We start from the raw sequence: 18,016 nt of genomic DNA, 5'->3' as shown, positions 1-18,016 counted from the left end.
ATGGAGTAAAGTACCTTTAAAAAAAAAAAACACATTCAACAGTTATCATAGTTATTGCTACTCTAAATGTAGGTTAAAAATTGAGAAGTATGGACAAGTTGCTCACTTTTAATGGACAGGCACTGAAAATTACACAAATAGTTGTGTCATTTGTTGTGTCATGGTAAAGAAAAAATCCATCTGTTTCACTTAGACTCTGAAAGCAGCTGACTTCCACTCTGCAGCATACAAGCATGCAAATTCCCCAAGAGCTAATCGATCAGTAGTACGAGAAGCAAAAGGAAAACTGTTGACTCTGCTGGGTTATGGTAAAGGCCTGTGCTCACCTCAGATCAATTGTGTGGGTTGCTTGGGGCAGGGGGACAAGTGTGCTGGCAGGTAAGGACCTGGAGTCTGGACAAGCTGCATGCTGCACACACTCCAGAGCGTGCCTACACCAGGACCCCAATCCTTAAACATCTCCAAAAGGCCAGTAAGGTAATTTCTTTGAGCACTCACCACTGGGCAACTCACACGTCCTTGTATGTCTGGAACCCAAAAGCAGTAAGTAGTAAGTGTTTGCCTTTAGTCAGGCTGTGCCAGCGTGCACCTTAATTTAAGCCTCAGTTACTAAGAGAAGAGATGTTAATATACAGAATAGTCATTGCCAGAAAAATACACTGCCCATTTGCTAAAAAAAAGGGGTGAGAGGTAGACCAATATGCCTCAGAATTTCCCAGTTCATACTTTTCCCCTAATTACCAACTCAATGAGTGCCCCTTTGTTTTTCGGGTCACTCCCCAGTTATATATTACATGTTTCTTTCGTTCCACAACCTTTAATTCTTTTTCAGTGTTGCAGAATTAACTGGGCAGGGTTCTTAATCTTGTCTCTACAAAGAGCTTGTTGTAATTGCAATGAATGCTTTCATTTTGCTGGTGTCTGAAATACGATTTGCAGGGGAAGGAGGGGTATGAGTTGATGCTAGTCCCATCATTAATGACATTCTTGCAGGGATTGTACTGGTGGGAGTAAAAACCCCAAAGCTTTTATATAATAATGAGCATGTGTCTGCACGTGAGCTACTCCTTTAAGAAGCCTTGGGCTAGTGGAAGAAGAGGGATCCAGGGAAAAGGCAGCCCCACAGCTATAACAGAGGGCAGAGGTTAAATCTATTGGCATTTTTATCTCAAGTATGGTCACTGCATACCCTCTCCCTGAAGGCTTCACTGAACTAGAAGTGTTTGCCATCGGCACTGCCCTACTGGTAGAAGGTAAGCTTGGTTTAGGACCTCAGCTAAAAAAAAAATATTTTTGCCTCTATTATTCCTGGTGTGGCAGCAGTGGGGGGGAATTGAAGCAAGCAGCAGCGTTTGTGGTATGCTGATCCAGACCTTTGGTGGTTACTGCGGCTACAGCACCAGTTCCTCTGGTGGGCTGCGAGCTGTTGGCAGTGAAGATCTGCTCCGCATACAGAGCTGCCCTGTGGCAGGGAAGAACTTGCTACTTAGCTTTCTTATCAAGAATTTGGATGTGAGAATTTGCTGACAACTTTTAAAGGCAATTTCAGCTTCCTCAGGGAAGGATGTTGAAATGACTGATGATCCTTCAATAAAACCGGGCTGCTTGTTTTGTTGGTTGTGATGGCCATTTTATAATCAAAGATGATAGATCCAAAACAGCTTGTTAACAGTTAGCATACATCCAAATTGCATTGCTAGCACTGAAATTAATGGCTGCTGGGTAAAAGTAACAAACAGAAGTACAGGCGCATGAGGTTCAAAAGCTTTCACAGCATTAAGAAATAGAATTTGAGGTAGGAGACAGTATTCATTTAATTTAGCCAGCACAGGCTTTTTTTAATAAGTGCCACTTTGTTGTGAGACAAACAAAATTGGGAATTTGTATGTACTGCAGCTAGGGAAGGACACGCTTGTAGCCGGGAATACATCGGTGTCAGTCACTGGCCTCCGTTCTGAGCTGCATCCCAGCTGGGGCCTGGGCCCCATCCCTGTATCCCTGCGCTGCCCAGATGGGGTGCAGGGATCATGGGGCTGAACAGCAGAGGAGGGGGAGCAAGAAGCACTAGCAGAATGGGATAAATGCTCACCAGCTCACCCCATGGATGTGGAGCATGGGAGAAGGAAGGATGCTCGCCCTCTCCTTGCAGGCGAGCTCAGCTGGGACACAGCATCACATCTGCCTGCAAAGGAAACCTGGAAAAGCTGTGCCAGAAACTCTTCCTTAGAAGAGGGAGAGAGAAGAAAAAGCTTCTACTCCTGGCCCAGGGGTCAGCTGCTGCCTAAACAGAGAGCTTAGGGCTAAACCTGGCCAACAGCCATCAAGCCATCTGCAGGGCCTGGCGGTTCCCAGTATGAACTTGCCCTTCATTACTGAGGAGTGGGAAGCAGCAGGGCAAGCACTCTGGCATGTGCTGGTGGAGGCTTGCAGCTGGGCTCCTGCTGGGGAACGGCTGGTGCTGGTCCCACAGCCCTGCCAGCCCTCACCTGCCCACCCACAGGCCGGAGACCCGCACCCGTTGAAGCCCAAGCACAGTACCGGCTGGCAACCTTCACTTAGGAATGACCTAGCATATCTACATTTTACTAAGCACAAGGGGCAATCTGACTGCTCAATATTTTCTGTAGGGTTTTAGGCTGAACATGCCCAGTGGATTGCCAGTAATACTTTATCTTTGCCATCTGACTTACAAGATCAAACCAGATAATTAAAGATTAATTCACCTTCTCAGAGACTCTGAGAGAAAAGCAATGAAGATTTTTTATTTTTTTTCTGCAGCTTGTAAGCGCAGTTTGTAAAAAAGTGCTGGGGAAGAGGAAAACTTTGCATTCACTTTTACTAACTGTAAAAGTGTCAAACATTGGCTGTTTTAAAATTAAAACTCAAAGCTATAAGTTAGTAAGTTCTCTATTTGTACACTCCTGCTAGCCTTTAAGAAAGCAGAGTGGGCTGAAGCCTGGGACTTCCAAAAGAGGGGAAAAGAGAGAAAAAATGAACATAGTAATAACTCTTCAGTTTTACTCTAAATATGGCCACAACATACCTCTCCTAAAGGCTTGACAGCACTGGGGAGAGTTGGCAGCAGTTTTACCCTGCAGGTGGGAGGTAAGCTGGCAGGGAAGGGATGAGAACAGCTGACCTCAAATGGCTCCAAATATTTCTCCTGGAAATATTTTGTTATCTGTTGTGTAATGAAAGACACACATCAGCTGTTACTATGGTTATGCCATCAGCCATTAACGTAATTAAAGTAGGAGCAGAATTTCTGACTATACAAAATTATCCACCTTATGTAACTACAGAATTAAGACAATGAGCGCAAGTAACAACAGTGCTTTACAGAATTAGGGGATATGGATTTTTTCTGCACTACATCATTTCTCCTTCCAAGAAGATCACAAAGAAAAAGACATACTGCCTGTCATCTAACTGAGACTTAGAGATGGGATGTTGAGTCAGAGCCTCATCAGAGCCATAATAATTCAGGTCATCTTGAAAAGGACATCAAAGGACAAAGCTTGAGTTTAAAGCAGTGAAGGATGGGGTTCAGGGTGGCACAGCTCTGAGTGAATAGCTGGGGTTGCTTGAATGCTCCTCTCTGACAACTAGCATTAACTTAGCTTTTTAAAATTTATCAGGGACTGCTTTTATAATTAGATTATTCCTTTCCTTTCCATGTATAGTCTATTGACGAAGGGCAGTAATAAGATTGAGCTGGTGTGATTCAAGCTCTGTCTAGGTTAACCTTAGGCAGAAGCCCAAAGGGAGGCAGGCTGACTGTAAGATGGCTGAGGGGTTTCTATGCTTAAACACAAAAGAGTGTTACAACCGATATTAAACACGAACCATTTCTCTCCCATAAACAGGCCCGCAGACATGTGCGCCGGCAGCGTGTGCTGGCTGTGGGCCCCTCTGAAGCTGCCTCTGCAGCTCCCTCACTCTGACCCACAGGTCCCTGAATGGAGCCTGGCAATCAGGTTTCTCCATTAAAACAAAACGCAGAATTACAAATAAAATTAAACCATTTCTGCTCTGCATGAGTGGACACATCCCTGATGCAGTCTGAAGCATTGGTTTCAGCTGGCACCTATGACTGCTCTCCTGAAAGTCTTCGTAACTTGTGTGCAGACTGTGAGCACTACAGCTATATTTCCTGTGCATGTGTTCACCGTAATTATTGTTCTCATTAAAGAAAACAGCAGCAGCATTGTAGATATTTTCCATTTCCAGTTGAATCATGCCAAACACTTCTGTTTTTCAGCCCTGCTTGGTTTCTGTCTGAATGGGTTGACAATTATTTCATTCCGAAAAATCAAAGAGCTCCGAACACCCAGCAATCTGCTGGTTCTCAGCATTGCAGTGGCTGACTGCGGGATCTGCATCAATGCATTCATCGCTGCCTTTTCCAGCTTCCTAAGGTATGTATGTATTTATTTATTTTCCTAAAGGATGCTCAGAAGAACCACATAAAAGTTTGCAGCTTAAGTTCTGGATGGTCAAATTAATCCAATGAGTCTCTAGCATAGCACATAACCAGCCTTCTCGTTACCTCAATCCTAAACAGCAAAATGAAACTCTATTGCTGCTGGGCAAGTCAAAAAGCAGACTTTACCACTGACTGATTATAGAAACCGTTTAACCAGAGAGCTTTACCAGTAGTTACAATAGAAAGTAGTTGACTAATACAATAGTTGTACATTTACATGACTAAACCTCCAGACTGACCCCAAATTTATCTGCAAGCCTTTCAGGTTTTTTAATGAACTTTCCCATTAAGGCTCTTATTTTAGAAGTTTGTGGAAAACGAAAATGCAGATCTGTGTGCAGGGAGTTCAGTTATGACACATTTTATTTTCCACATTTTCTCACGTCAGTCATTTAATTAGAGGGCAGAACCAATATCAAGCATTTCAGTGCATAATTACAACAAACAAATCATAAGCAAACCGTATTAGAAACATACACCCTATAAACCAGCTGATGAATAATTCCACTTAACTAGCATATTTTTAAACTCAGGAAATATCTTTAATAGAGAACACAAAAACATTTCAAGAATTGTGACAATTTACTTGTCTTTTAATGGATATAAAAACATTTTTGCAAATTAACAAGTCAACAATAAGGTTCAGTGAGGCCTTATTCAAAGCTGGTTTACCTTGTGTATAGCTCGTTCTCCTTTCAGGCACTTAAGTCACACTGAAGTCAGTGAAGATGCGTTTCCTGAACTGAAGCTGAAAAGCTGAGGTCAATACATCAAAATGAGCTTGGTTTTAACCTTTGCGGGCCCTTTTTTAAAAAAATGGGAGCAGAAGTTTCCCAGTCTCCAAAGGAGTCAGCTATCTCCTTTTCAAAGGGACTTGCAGAGGTAATCTCCAAATGAATTATGCTGGTGTTGTATAGATACATGAGAAAGGAGATTGCTGAAGATTTCCAACTCACAGACAGCTTTATAAGCATAAGAGTCAGGTTAGATGAAGACAGAGAAAAAAAAGCCATGAATGACCAGGATATTGAAGGTACATGTCAGCAGATGCCTGCTATGTGAGACCACCTCATGTTTCTTCTCATTCTATGTCTGCAAAAATATTTGGAGGCCTCAGACTTGGTATCTGGAGTGGTTCTAATTGTTGTGAGCTTTTGTTCTGTGTCGAGCGGTGAGCACTTACCTTCACACGTTGACCAATTGGCTGCTCCCACTGGGGGCAAATTTTGCAGATATGGATAACTGGATAAAATGTACCTTTCAAATTTAAAACAAATAGCTTTCCAACACATAAATGCAGGGTTATAGTTTCTTCTCCACATTCAGAGTGAAAATAGCTGTGGTAGTATATCAGGCACTGCAGAAAGATAAATACTGGCAGACACCTAAAACTGACTTCGGCAACGTCCTTCACAAAGTTTCTCAGACTTGGAAAGCATGTGCACCGGCTATCATTTTTTCCCTCTCCATTAACATAATTTCCAAACATGCTTTTGTTCATTTCTGTAATTTTCTTAACAGGCTGCTTGTTTGTTGACAGGTACTGGCCTTACGGCTCTGACGGCTGTCAAATTCATGGATTCCAGGGCTTCTTGACAGCACTAGCCAGTATTAGCTCCAGTGCTGCAGTCGCCTGGGACCGGTATCATCATTACTGTACAAGTAAGGGTTATCATTTACCTAGCATCTTTACCCACATCATGTTAGATAGCAGCTTGTTTCGATTTTAGAGAATCCAAACAAGCACATATTTATTTTCTGTGTATTTTATGTGTTTAAATTTGCTCTCTCTAGTGTCTAAGATAAATAAACCCACTCTCCAAGGGACCCATTCCCATACACAGGGCACTAACCAACCACCTTCAGGAGATACTTGCTCTTCTAGATCACATCCAAGTCCTGCCCCTCTTGCCATGCTTTCACCTTCTCCATAAGTAATCATTAGGGTATCCTAAACAAAATCCAACACCTCACGTTGAAGAAAAATCTATGCACCTTGGGCTTCCATCCAACATCCTGCTGCATACCAGCCAGAGCTTCATGCCCACACAGAGGTTACTAATCACAGATAAATTCGGTGTAACCACAGAGCTGCCCCTGCAGATTCAGCAGCTGGAACAGAGCCCACAGCGAAGCACTTCTGCAGAGGAACGAAGGGGCACGCAGAGCGCAGTAGCCCCACTGAGCAACACACAGGCACTTTGGGACACGAGCTTCTTTTTGGGGCTTTGCTACATTCCAGGTCCCCTTGCAGACGCTGAAACTCAGTACATCTGATCGTAAGCAAAGAATAAATTATCTGCAAATTTCAATAAAAGTGGCAGAGATATTTTTAAGTACTGATAACAGGAGGAAGATGTTATTTTTCTTCTCTTAGTGAAGGATGTTTTTTGTTTTCCTTAATTCAATTGCTAACTAGCTCTGACACCCTAGCTGGAGTTAATGGAAATCTAATATTACACAGCGAGACTGACACAGGAAAATAAATTTGCCTTTTTTTGTGGACTTATGAAAACATCATTTTGAGTTAGGTGAGAGATAGGGATTTACAGGAATGTCAAATATATGGATTTATGGAGATAGATAGGCACTGTCTTGTGTCACAGAACTATCTCCCAGCTGTGGCAGTATTGGATTTTTGCTTTTATGTAACATGAGTGGAAATTTCTGCTGAATTAGGGTGCTGAGCTGCAATTGGCAGCTTTCACATTTTCTGCTACTGCTTGACCCTTTCCAGAGGAGTGAGAAGCCTGGAGCACCCCACCTGACCACACCATTCCTCCCAAAACCATTGTGTTCCTTTGGCAGTGCTGAAACACAAATGCAGTTCTCCTTTTCTTGTGATAATGAGCAAGATGCTTAGACTACTTCATAGAATATATCCTAAATAAAAGTGTAAAAGGTGGCCTGGAAATAAGCTGCTGAGCTGCAGTACTTCAATACCATCCACCGTTAGTATTCACTCAGCCTTTAAAGCATGGTCTCCATACCTGATTAATGCAGTGAGTGGTAAAACACACCCAGAACTCACAGCAAACATGTTTTATCTGATAATCGCAGAGAGCAGAGAGGTTGCCAACTTCTTGTTCTGCAATTTTTGTCAAGAATTCAGCTCAGGCAAGAAAATGGCTTTTTTTCATGTCCAGACAAAGGCCCCAAATAATGCAGCCTGTAAGCTACATCCATACCGACACCCATTGGACACTGAAATATGTTTGGAGCTAGAAGAGTAGCATCTGTATTGTATAAGAGAGCGAGCCTGAAAAATAAGCATGTCTTTGGAAAGACATTTTACTCTCTGCAACACTGACTTTAACGTTTTTGTGTCACACACTCCTCCAGCCAAAAGCATAGTACATTAAGAGCACAGGCAGACACATCCTGAGGGCACAAACTTCTTCACTTTGCTCAAATTGTTATTTACTGCAGACCAAACATAGCTGCTATTACTGGACGATTTGAACAAAAAGGTAAAACAAGAACAGGTGGTTTCAAATCTCATGCTCTGTGCCTATTCCAGTAAATCCACCCAGTTCCCAGTTTCAACCGGCACATGCTGATTGTGAGAAAGATAAAATCACATTGCATAGATCTGATATACCAAGCCTGCAGGCTATACCATGTTCTTGGTCCATACATGAAACTCTTGTTGACACTGGTGTGAGCAGCATGCCTGTACACAAGACACAAAACCTCTTTTCCAGAAAAAACAAAGCTATCAACCTTTTATCTTCATTCTGGGAACTGTTTCTCTTCTCACACTCACTCACATCACCCCTAACGTTTTTATTATGTCCTAAGAGTTTCCAATAAAACCTCTGTTGTGGCATTCCTCAGCCTGACACTCAATTATCAAAAATCCATATTTCTGAGGAAGAATGAGCTGGTGAGAATGTGAGAGATTACTATGATGATGAGAAAAAAAAATTGGACTTTTCAGCCACTCTGTATTCTAATAACATAAATCTGCTCACCGATGTCCAGAAATTTAACCAAGTTTTTTAATTTGGAAGTTGGTACAATTTGGTACATTAATTTGGAAGTCAGTGACAGACTGTGGGGTCTATTGATAACCACACACTCATTCATCAGAAGCCAGGTTGGTATTGATTGCAACATGGAAGAAAACAGCATGACCATCAGATACGACAGAGAAGTTAGAGTTTCAAGCTATTTGGAAATGTCCTCCCTCCTCCTAGGCAACAATGCTGGGAAACTCTCTTTTCATCCCCTAAATGTGGCTTTGGTTTAAAATGGCTATTTATTAAGTTGAAATATGAGATACATATAACATATTAAGAAGTCTTATTTGAATATCCAACCAGTAAAGAGAAAACAGCTAAAAATCGGATGTAATCCCATTTTGGTTCTCTCACATCAAAGTATGTTTAGAACCAGAACAGCAGCATCTGCATTTTATAAGACAGGTAGCCTGAAAGCAGGCCCGTTCTTTTTCCAAGTTACTGGTCAAGCAAGTAATTTTCTTGTAAAGGACTATGAGACACTACTTTCACAGCAAGGAGTAGAGGACTACAAAAATCTCTGAAGATTTAATTAATGTAGGCAATTAAAGGGGAAAAGTCAGGGCAGTCTGAAGGGTTTGAACTTCAGTCATGTCTCTGGTGAAGCCATTTCAGTCCGGCACAGAGTTTGTTTGGTGAGAGGGCATCAGCTGAGTCAGCAGGTTGGAGGGGGTGGGAAGGATCCCAGGCAATTTCTTCCTTTCATTACCACTGCAAATGGTTGCAGTTTTAAAAGGAAATTAAAAAAAAAAAAATGACAATTTTACATTTGCATTTTAGAATTAGGGGGAAATTGAAAAATTGAAGTGATTTAAGTCAGTACTTTTTTCACTATTACAAAAGAAAAGACAAGAGGGATTTTGCAGCAGCATGCAATTACAATAAGTAGGATTGCAGCAGGCTTTTATCTAATTCTTAACATCCAGAGAAATCTAGGTTGTGATATCAAGTATTCAAAGATTAGCAAACTGCCATTTGCTTCAATTGCAGCTGTCAGCTATGTTGGATTAGGAGCAAGCCCTTCCCTCCTGTCACACTTGCTGCAGCCACCGTCACACTTTCTTCATCTAGACTTGCACCTGCATCAGTTTTGCCAGACAAAATGCCAGTGTTTATACAGGTCTTGCATTTTCACTGAAGCAGGAGATAACTGCCAAGACAGCTTTATAGTCATGGAGAATCACAGTCAAAAAAAAAAAAAAAAAAGAGTAAAAAAATCCCTTTACTGGGTTATTTTAAAGAGCTTTTTCTAATAATATGCACAAAAGAAGCCATTATGCAGTGCAGCTTTCTTATTCCTACAAAAACTGAATACTTGTGAGCAACAGTCCCTGGTGCTTTTTGCACTGCAGATGAAGCAGGTACCAACATCTCTCTCATTTATGACTGATAAATCTTTTCTCCCTCTAAGACTGTTTCAGATATTTTTGTCTTTGAGAAATTTCCCTGATTTTAAGTGATACATGCCATGTTTGAAGTCTGGCACAAGCTGGATTGTTCTGGAGTATTTCAGCTATTATAATGGAATCATTTGCAAGAACAAAGAAAAGGTTTTTCCCCTCCATCTTAGAAAATCCTGTTGACCTTTTGTTTGAGAAATTCCTTTTGAACGTCAGTCTGAAATCTAGTTGAAAGGTAGCCACTGTGTCAGAGATGTATTTTTTGCTCTTTCTGTGAAAACCAGCTTAATGTTTGGCCAATTTATAAATCTTCCAAAAATCTAAATTCATAAATGTCCCCACAGACTACGGATGGCGAAATAGTTCATGATTACATCACTAAAGACCGGGCAGAATACTCAAAAGTATTAAGGTTTGACGCTCAATCTAGCGCTTTCTAAAATTTAAGCTTTTACCATTACAATTTTAGTAATCCTTTAACAATTTTGTTTTGTTTATAAAAGCACTTTCTGTTCCAAAGCAATCTTACAGAAGACATTTTAAACCCCCTGTTAATATTTCTCTGTATGGAAAAGAGAAACTTCCCTCTTGCTTTTCAAGGAGAGAAAGCCAAAGCACAAGAGCGATTAGACATAATGGGACCAGACTGCTAGCACTGAGCCCTAATTAAGAATTATATCTTTAAGCATATGCTGAACTCCGTATATACACATTTAACTGAATTAGGACCTACATGCCTATTATGCTAAATTTTATCAGGCCACAAAAGGCATTTAAGGTAAAGTAATGGCCTGCTCTGTACAAGAGCAACCAGACTACTCTCGACGTGCTCTCTTGCTGCCGGCCCTCTCAGAGGAGGACATTTTTGCCATGTGACCTGAGTGCAGTAATTGCACCGTTCTTGCTCTGAAAGTATTTTTCATGAGCTCCCAAGCAAAGCAGACTCCAAAAAACTAAAACAATATTGAGGTTGTTTAATTGTATGTCCACACAGTTTTAGCTACCAAGCCAGGGCACAGCCAGCCAGAGTATGGGTATTTTAAAACATAAAAAAAAAATAAACACAGAAATCTTCTTTAAAGCCCCTCTTGATAGAAAACGTTTAAAAGACATTTCAGAAAGAGAAGTCACAACTTTCTTGTTGCCAACATGCATCCTGGCTGTGGGCACTTGGGGCCAGAGGAAAGACGTGGCACCCAGAGACTGGGCGCCATGACCAAGGCCAGAGGTGGCAGGAGCTGGTGGAGCGAGAGCTTCCCCTGCGTTTCTGTACAAGGTGGCGGCAGGGAAGGTGAAATTTCTACCAGGTACCCAGCACATGCATGCGTGCAGCAGGATCATTCGCCCTCCAGCGGTATAAACACCCCCAACCTGCCTTGAGTGCACCACCAACACTGGCCAAGCAGCTGAGGGCAAATTATGTCAGTGCAAAGATCTTTTCCTTAAAAGCAGAGATCTTCAAGGTCCTGGCATGTGGTTAGAGCCCAGAGACACTACAGTGCCTCAGTCAGGGCCCATCATATTTTGAGACCTTTGTGATAGTCCATGAAATGAAAGGATGGGGTGCAGAGAGAGCAAAGTTTCTGCTGCAAGATACAATGAAAAATAATTGCTATTAACTATTTTATAGGACTTCTTGAGGAAAAAAAATAATAATGTTGTGTAGTTGGTTTTTAAAGACTACCAAGAAGGCTTACTATTTACAAAATTGTATTCCCAAAACAATAAAGCTACATTTGCAATGAGCTTGGTTTAAAAGAAACATGTTTTAGACCCAGGTTTCACTTTAGCTGCTCTTGATAATACCTTTAAGAAAGTTGCTAGAATGCGTAAAGCACAAAACAAACCTGACAGCTTATGTAATAAGCTGCATCCTGATTGAATTTCTAGTTACAACTGCGTAAAGCCAAGCTACAAGAACGATTATGTAGAACACAAATGGAAATGGAACTTTAGATCAGTTACAACACTAACATGCTTGCTTAAATATACACCTAAGAAGGATGCAGTTCTGAATGAATGCCACATAGTGCTACATTGCTTCTTTGGACTGGGAGGTTAAGAATAATTACAAGTTTCTCAAAAGTTTGACTCAAATTTCTAGCCCCCTAAATCAGAAGCTGTTCCTTTTTTAAACAGATGTGATCTGTAATCACATTATGTCAATATTACAAACCATGATTTGAGCCTTTACAGCCAAAGCATATCTTCTACATAGGAATCAAAAGACAGGTATTAATTGTTATTAATCATCAAAATTAATTTTTAAAAATGCTTAAATGACTAAAAACATCAATAGATTTTTACTAACTACCATATCAAAACAAAGTATTTAATAAAAAGGATTTTATTTTTTTCCTTCATATTTAAACTGCAACATGTACACCTTTCTTTCCCAGAACTAATTTTGGAACACTTGCACCAATTTTTCCAAGCTGATCTTTAATGCCATTCAAACCCCTCTTTTCCCTCAAGAACCTCTGGAGTTTATAAGTAGGTTATAAGACCCACTTATATGAGTAAGGACATAGGTAGAATCGCCATTCCTATAAAGGGGCATTTTCACTAAGACACCTACTTTATCCTCCTTCCTTAAAATAAGCAAAGACAGTACAACCCAAAATAGCTGCTGTAGGGTTTGCAGTCCTTCCTGGGGCTGCTGCCTTATGGGGATCACAAGCCTTAAGCACGTGCAGCCCGCTCATGCCCCTCACCCACATCAGCCACGTCCGATCAGGTGGCAGGGCTGATCCCCTGTTTCCACCTCACCTCCAGGCCCTCACCTTCACAAGAAAGGTCAGAACTGGTCTGAATCTTCCTGGCCTGCTGGCGTGATGCTGCTGTCAAGGGCAGAGGAGAAGATTGCTTCCCAGCCTCAGTGAAAATTGCATCATTACTTCTCTCTAATGGGAAACTTGATTAGAAAGGAGTAGTGGGCAAAGTCACTGTGCTCCTTGCTGGTACAGCTGGCGTCACGGGCTATTCAGCCCAGGCACGATGATAGACGTCAGCCTCGATAACAAAATTATCCAGGCCTTTCTGCATGCAGGCAGCATGGCTAACAAAATGTCCTGCAGCAGCAGGGAAGCCTGCCTGCCTCCCTCCTCCATGAAGAAATACTTCCTGTATCCAAAGCTTCCAATCTTTCATTTCATTCATTGACCTATTCCAGTGGTATTTTATGGAACTAGATGAGATGGGCACAACTGTTCATTTTTATTATAAAATTAGAAAAAAAATTACTGATGCTGAGCTTCTCATTTCCTGTTCCAGGCTAAGCAATGATCTTAAGGGCAAAGTAATTTCACCAGCAGTATTTTTAGAACAGGATCTGTTGTCAGGTTGAGCATGTACATTCACATATATATCGACAAGCAGCGTTTTTAGAACAGAGTACATTTAATATCCTGGAGGCTGGGACTGTGCCCTGGCCGCACAGAGCCAGACAGCTTCGCCTGGTGCCTTTGTGCCAGGCATGCAGAGCCCTTTTCAGAGCCTTTTTCTCTCCCACAGGAAGCAAGCTGCAGTGGAGCACAGCCATCTCCATGATGGTGTTCGCCTGGCTCTTTGCTGCCTTCTGGTCCATCATGCCCTTGCTGGGGTGGGGGGAGTATGACTACGAGCCCCTCCGGACCTGCTGCACGCTGGACTACAGCAAAGGGGACAGGTGAGGGCTGGGGCCGGGCCCCCAGGGGGTGGTCTCAGCAGCACAGCAGAGCCCAGCTGCCACCCAGCACCGTGCCGGGACAAGGTAGGCGCAACCTGAAGCTGCCTCCTCTCACGTGGCAGCATGCAGGGATAGCCAAAGGCAGCTTCCTCCGTGGGAGAGGCTGGCACTCAGTTTTTTGCTACTCCCTTGCTCCTCAGTCATCTATAACCTGCACCTTTGGGGGTTTAGGACTTGCAGCTCTTCATGGCTGTTTTTATGCAGTCCAGCCCTGATGTCTGAGGAGGGATTCTTGGGTTTGGAAATCAAGCACCTGTTGTGACTTTCTGCAATACTGTCCATCCCACACGCAACAGCACAGCACACCTTCAGCAAATGCTGAATCTGAAGTGTGTTTACAGAATTGGTTTTGGCAATTTTAAAAATAAGTAAATGAATAAGTAAACAGCAAGTTTATGGAGACGCATTAGGGAGGAATTAACAAACTTTTTTTCTTCCCTTCTAACCCTCTCCAGAAACTATATCACATTCCTTTTAGCTCTGTCCATTTTCAATTTCATAATCCCGGGCTTCATCATGCTGACAGCCTATCAGTCCATCCACCAGAAGTTCAAGAAAACTGGTCACTATAAGGTAAGAAAGCTTCCTCAGCCCCTGAAACTGCCTTGCTAAAATAGAACTGCACCCACTGGGGACAAGGTCCTCAAAAACACAGCTTCGTTCCCAGAGGCTTTGGCTCAGCTCCTTCTGGGCTATCTAACTCCTTAGTGGTACTTCGAGTGGGAGGGGGGGTAGCACAGTAGGGCATGAGGCCTCCCAGAAAGTTCAAGGAAACCCCCTCCTTAGAGATTTCAAGATTTTGCTGGACACAACCACATCTCTCCTGCCCCAGTGCTGAGAAGAGCCCCCCTTTGAGGAGGCAGTCGGAATAGTGACCACAAGGGTTCCCCTCCATCAACGACAGCCCGGTTCTGTTCACAAAATTAACATACAGCATACAGAGTACATGCTAATACCACATCAATATCTATCTAGAGAAACTCTGCTCAGAAAGGATCATTATTTCCACCTTTGCTACAGGCTCTTAGCTTATGGCTGAGGAAGCCATGCAGAAGGAAACACAGATATGCTTTGGGGGGAGAAGGGCCTTCCTAACCTTGCTACGTTTACACTTGGCTGAGGAAATTCATAAATCTTTATGAGCTGGAAACAAAGGAACTGTTCCAGCGTGGCAGGTTTATGGGAATGTAATGTGGTGATTATATGAGTTGTTTCTTTAGGTGCAGTCTGGGGTGCTACGCGTGGCTGATGGGCACAGCCCAACCCCTGCACTTAGTAAAGAATGTCAGTTCTCCATGGGGATGTTCTAACAGCAAAGAAACAGGCAGGCAGACTGGTTTGAAGCTGTCTGGGATATACACATGCCCTCTACATATTTCTCCAACAAATGACAGTTTTCATTATTATAAGTTTATTACCTTTTTATGGGTAAGTTTTTGCAATGGTGTGATTTTTCTTATAATAATGCTGCAGTTGTGCAGACTAGTTATGAGGCAGAATAGTTATGATGCAGAAAGTGTAAGGCTGAAAATATCACCTCCCTATTCATCAATATTTGTATGATACTTAGGAACAGCTGGCCAATAACAGCATGGGTAAGACCCTAGCATGAAGGGCACAGGAATCCTAATATGACACAGACTCCCTGGCATCCATCTGGTGCACTGTGGCAGTGGCTTCATGTTTATGTGCCTGCAAGACCCTCTAAAAAGTCAACAAAACATCATTCTTTTTTATCCGTTTATCTGTAAATTTACATGCTGCGCTCCCCCCCAGCAGCAATAACTGCCTAGCACTACTCTGATTTAACTGACCAACAATAAGGTGCTTTGTCACCTCGGCCCAGGAATGACTGGCCTCCCCCAGTCCCCACCAGGGGCAGGGTTTTGGGGCTGGCTGCACAGACAGCCCTTGACGCCAGGGGACCTGTACTCACACACCTCCAGCGCTGACAACAAAGCAGCCATGATACCGCGTGTCCTGCTGGTGATGCTCTCCAGCTGCTGGACACAAGCCACAGTCTCACAGGGTCTGTCCCATCCACTTGTTGCAGTGTATGGTTGTGAAACAAAAGAATGTGTTGCTCTTGTTTTTCAGTTTAACACCGGTTTACCATTGAAGACTCTGGTCATTTGCTGGGGTCCCTATTGCCTTTTATGCTTCTATGCAGCAGTTGAAAATGTGATGTTCATTTCACCAAAATACCGAATGGTATGTCTATGCCACCCGAGGGAATTCAAATGGCATTCCTTTCACTTTCTTCTCTCCATTCTCGGGAAGCAATACTAACTTGAGCACTAATAGTTTCACTTGTTAAAACATGTTACGAGTAGATTGTTTGCACAAAGCCTTCTATTAGTCTACCATTTCAAGGCAAAACAACTAAGCACAATGATATAATTGGCATTATAATTAGTGTTTTGATCAAGCTACATTTTAGGAAGTTTTTTTTTTTTCCTTCAGCAGCCAGAGAACTGTTGCCTATGCTTCTTCATGGTTTGTAGAAACTTTTCATGTTCTTCCCAGAGTCAAGTACCAGCTTAAAATTTTTAGTTTTGGAGAGACTTTTTTTATAATCCTTTTTTCTCCTAAGGGAAGCTGCAACTGATCATTCTTAAGATTATTCTTAAGATTATGGTGCCTCCTTTTTTCACCCCCAAGTATTGACTCTGAGGCTGCCTCTGGGGCTCACTAATATCACAATGGACCTTTCAGCTTCCATTCATCAGCCCAGTTTCAGATCACTAAACACATTGCTCTACTTAGGTATTTGGAATCCCATAAAAAACATGTAAGCAATACTGGCCCACTTATCCTTCAGAAGGTGTCCATGGCATACCTCTCACTCCTCCTAAGGACACATTGGTGTTCACTCTTGGCTGAAACATCCTGCTTTCAGGTGATGCTGGCCTAACTTCTGTCTCCTGGAGACTGTCCTTTCCTGGGGCAACGTCCTTCCATTCGGGTTAAGGGGCCCCAAATGACCAAAATTGCTTTTACCTCTCATTCCTCCAGGGGCAGCAAGGTACTGCCATCGGGGAGAGGTATTTGTCTGACAGATGGAAACTGAGCCTGGGATGAAATCAGCCCATCAGCTCCCCAGTACATTTCCCTGTTAATAAATATCATGTCTCCCAACAGATTCCTGCCGTTATTGCCAAGACAGTGCCAATGGTGGACGCCTTTGTATATGCCCTGGGCAATGAGAACTACAGAGGAGGAATATGGCAGTTCCTCACAGGACAGAAGATTGAGAAAGCAGAGGTTGATAACAAAGCTAAATAATCCATTACGGCATTAAGCCAAGTTAACGCAGTTACATCGCTGAAAGCAAAATGGTAGAGGAAACCGTGTGCGTTCTGATATGTACATGCCAAGGTGGTTCCACATTGGAAATGCCGTGCATTGGCTACAGCAATGGAAGAAAGCCCCATGGATAACTGCCGAAACCATCACAAGCTGCTTGTCAAACAAGCTGCCTTAAGCCTGTGTTGGTTGTCATCGGTCTCATTTTGTATGTCACTGCAAATAAACTGTATGCTGGAAAGCACTTTTTTTTTCCCTGATAGAACAGCATAAGAGCTCAGCAAATTAACTGAAGTAGGATATTCATTTATCCAGTGAGGCCTCCCCAAATCAGTCTGTGTAGTTTGTCCATATGGTAATGTCTGGATTACTAAAAGATTAAAGGAGTATCCAGAATTACACCACATCTGTTTAAATAGCTCATCCATGCGAACAATGCATTTTCAATGTACCCAAAACAGGAGTTCCCAAATTTCCACAATGAATCTGCCATACTAATTCCATCAAAACACTTCAGTGGATATTTTACCCCAATAAGGAATATTAGCTTGGCTCCCATTCAGGTGAATTAGTGTGTGACATTCAGCTTAGTCACACACTAAACTCCATCATATTTTGCAGCTGCTGCTTACCAGGACAATCAACAAGCTCACAGTCCATCATTGAAGCATTCATATTTTTTTTATCAGACACTGAACAAAAACTAAAGGGAGGTCTGGTCTTAGATTCTGTTCTAAAAATGTCCTAGGAATAAAAATTAACTTCACATCTGCTATTAAATTCCCCTGGGCTCTATATGAGAGCAATCATTGAGTCAGTTGTGACTAGAGTCTGAACAATTAAAAAGCCATTTATTTTACAATGATTGGAATTAATATATATTTAAACTATCAAAAATGTCCATTTTAAATATTTGTATTTGCTCATGTTGCTCACATTGCGTACAGGAAGGAAAGCTGTCAGTTGGCATTGCCTGTTACTGCAAGATTTGTCTTAGAACAACCCATTTGCAAAAAATATGTGCATGACAGAATGAGAGATTGTGTATAAAAAAGCCACACCTAATCAATTCTTA

The 18,016-nt window shown here is 42.2% G+C and overlaps 1 protein-coding gene across 1 annotated transcript; it reads left to right on the top strand.

The window, feature by feature from the left end:
* The first annotated feature begins 1,174 nt into the window (after positions 1 to 1,174).
* On the top strand, positions 1,175 to 16,920 carry RGR (retinal G protein coupled receptor). Its single transcript, XM_035542212.1, has 7 exons — positions 1,175 to 1,253; positions 4,262 to 4,418; positions 6,027 to 6,148; positions 13,422 to 13,575; positions 14,091 to 14,208; positions 15,733 to 15,846; positions 16,777 to 16,920. The coding sequence occupies exons 1-7, from the start codon at positions 1,175 to 1,177 to the stop codon at positions 16,918 to 16,920; spliced, it is 888 nt and encodes a 295-aa protein (XP_035398105.1).
* The last annotated feature ends 1,096 nt before the right edge of the window (positions 16,921 to 18,016 follow it).

The sequence above is a fragment of the Cygnus atratus genome, chromosome 7, assembly GCF_013377495.2.
Source record: "Cygnus atratus isolate AKBS03 ecotype Queensland, Australia chromosome 7, CAtr_DNAZoo_HiC_assembly, whole genome shotgun sequence".
NCBI classification, from domain to species: domain Eukaryota; kingdom Metazoa; phylum Chordata; class Aves; order Anseriformes; family Anatidae; genus Cygnus; species Cygnus atratus.
The sequence above is the reverse complement of the archived record's forward strand: the minus strand, read 5'-3'. Positions and strand labels throughout refer to the sequence as shown.

What these genes read in the sequence shown, in the direction of transcription:
- RGR (XM_035542212.1), top strand. Translation starts at nt 1,175, where the DNA reads ATGGTCACTGCATACCCTCTCCCTGAAGGCTTCACTGAACTAGAAGTG. An exon ending in GTATCATCATTACTGTACAA is followed by an intron (nt 6,149 to 13,421) that starts GTAAGGGTTATC and finishes TCTCTCCCACAG; the next exon opens with GAAGCAAGCTGCAGTGGAGC. An exon ending in GACTACAGCAAAGGGGACAG is followed by an intron (nt 13,576 to 14,090) that starts GTGAGGGCTGGG and finishes AACCCTCTCCAG; the next exon opens with AAACTATATCACATTCCTTT.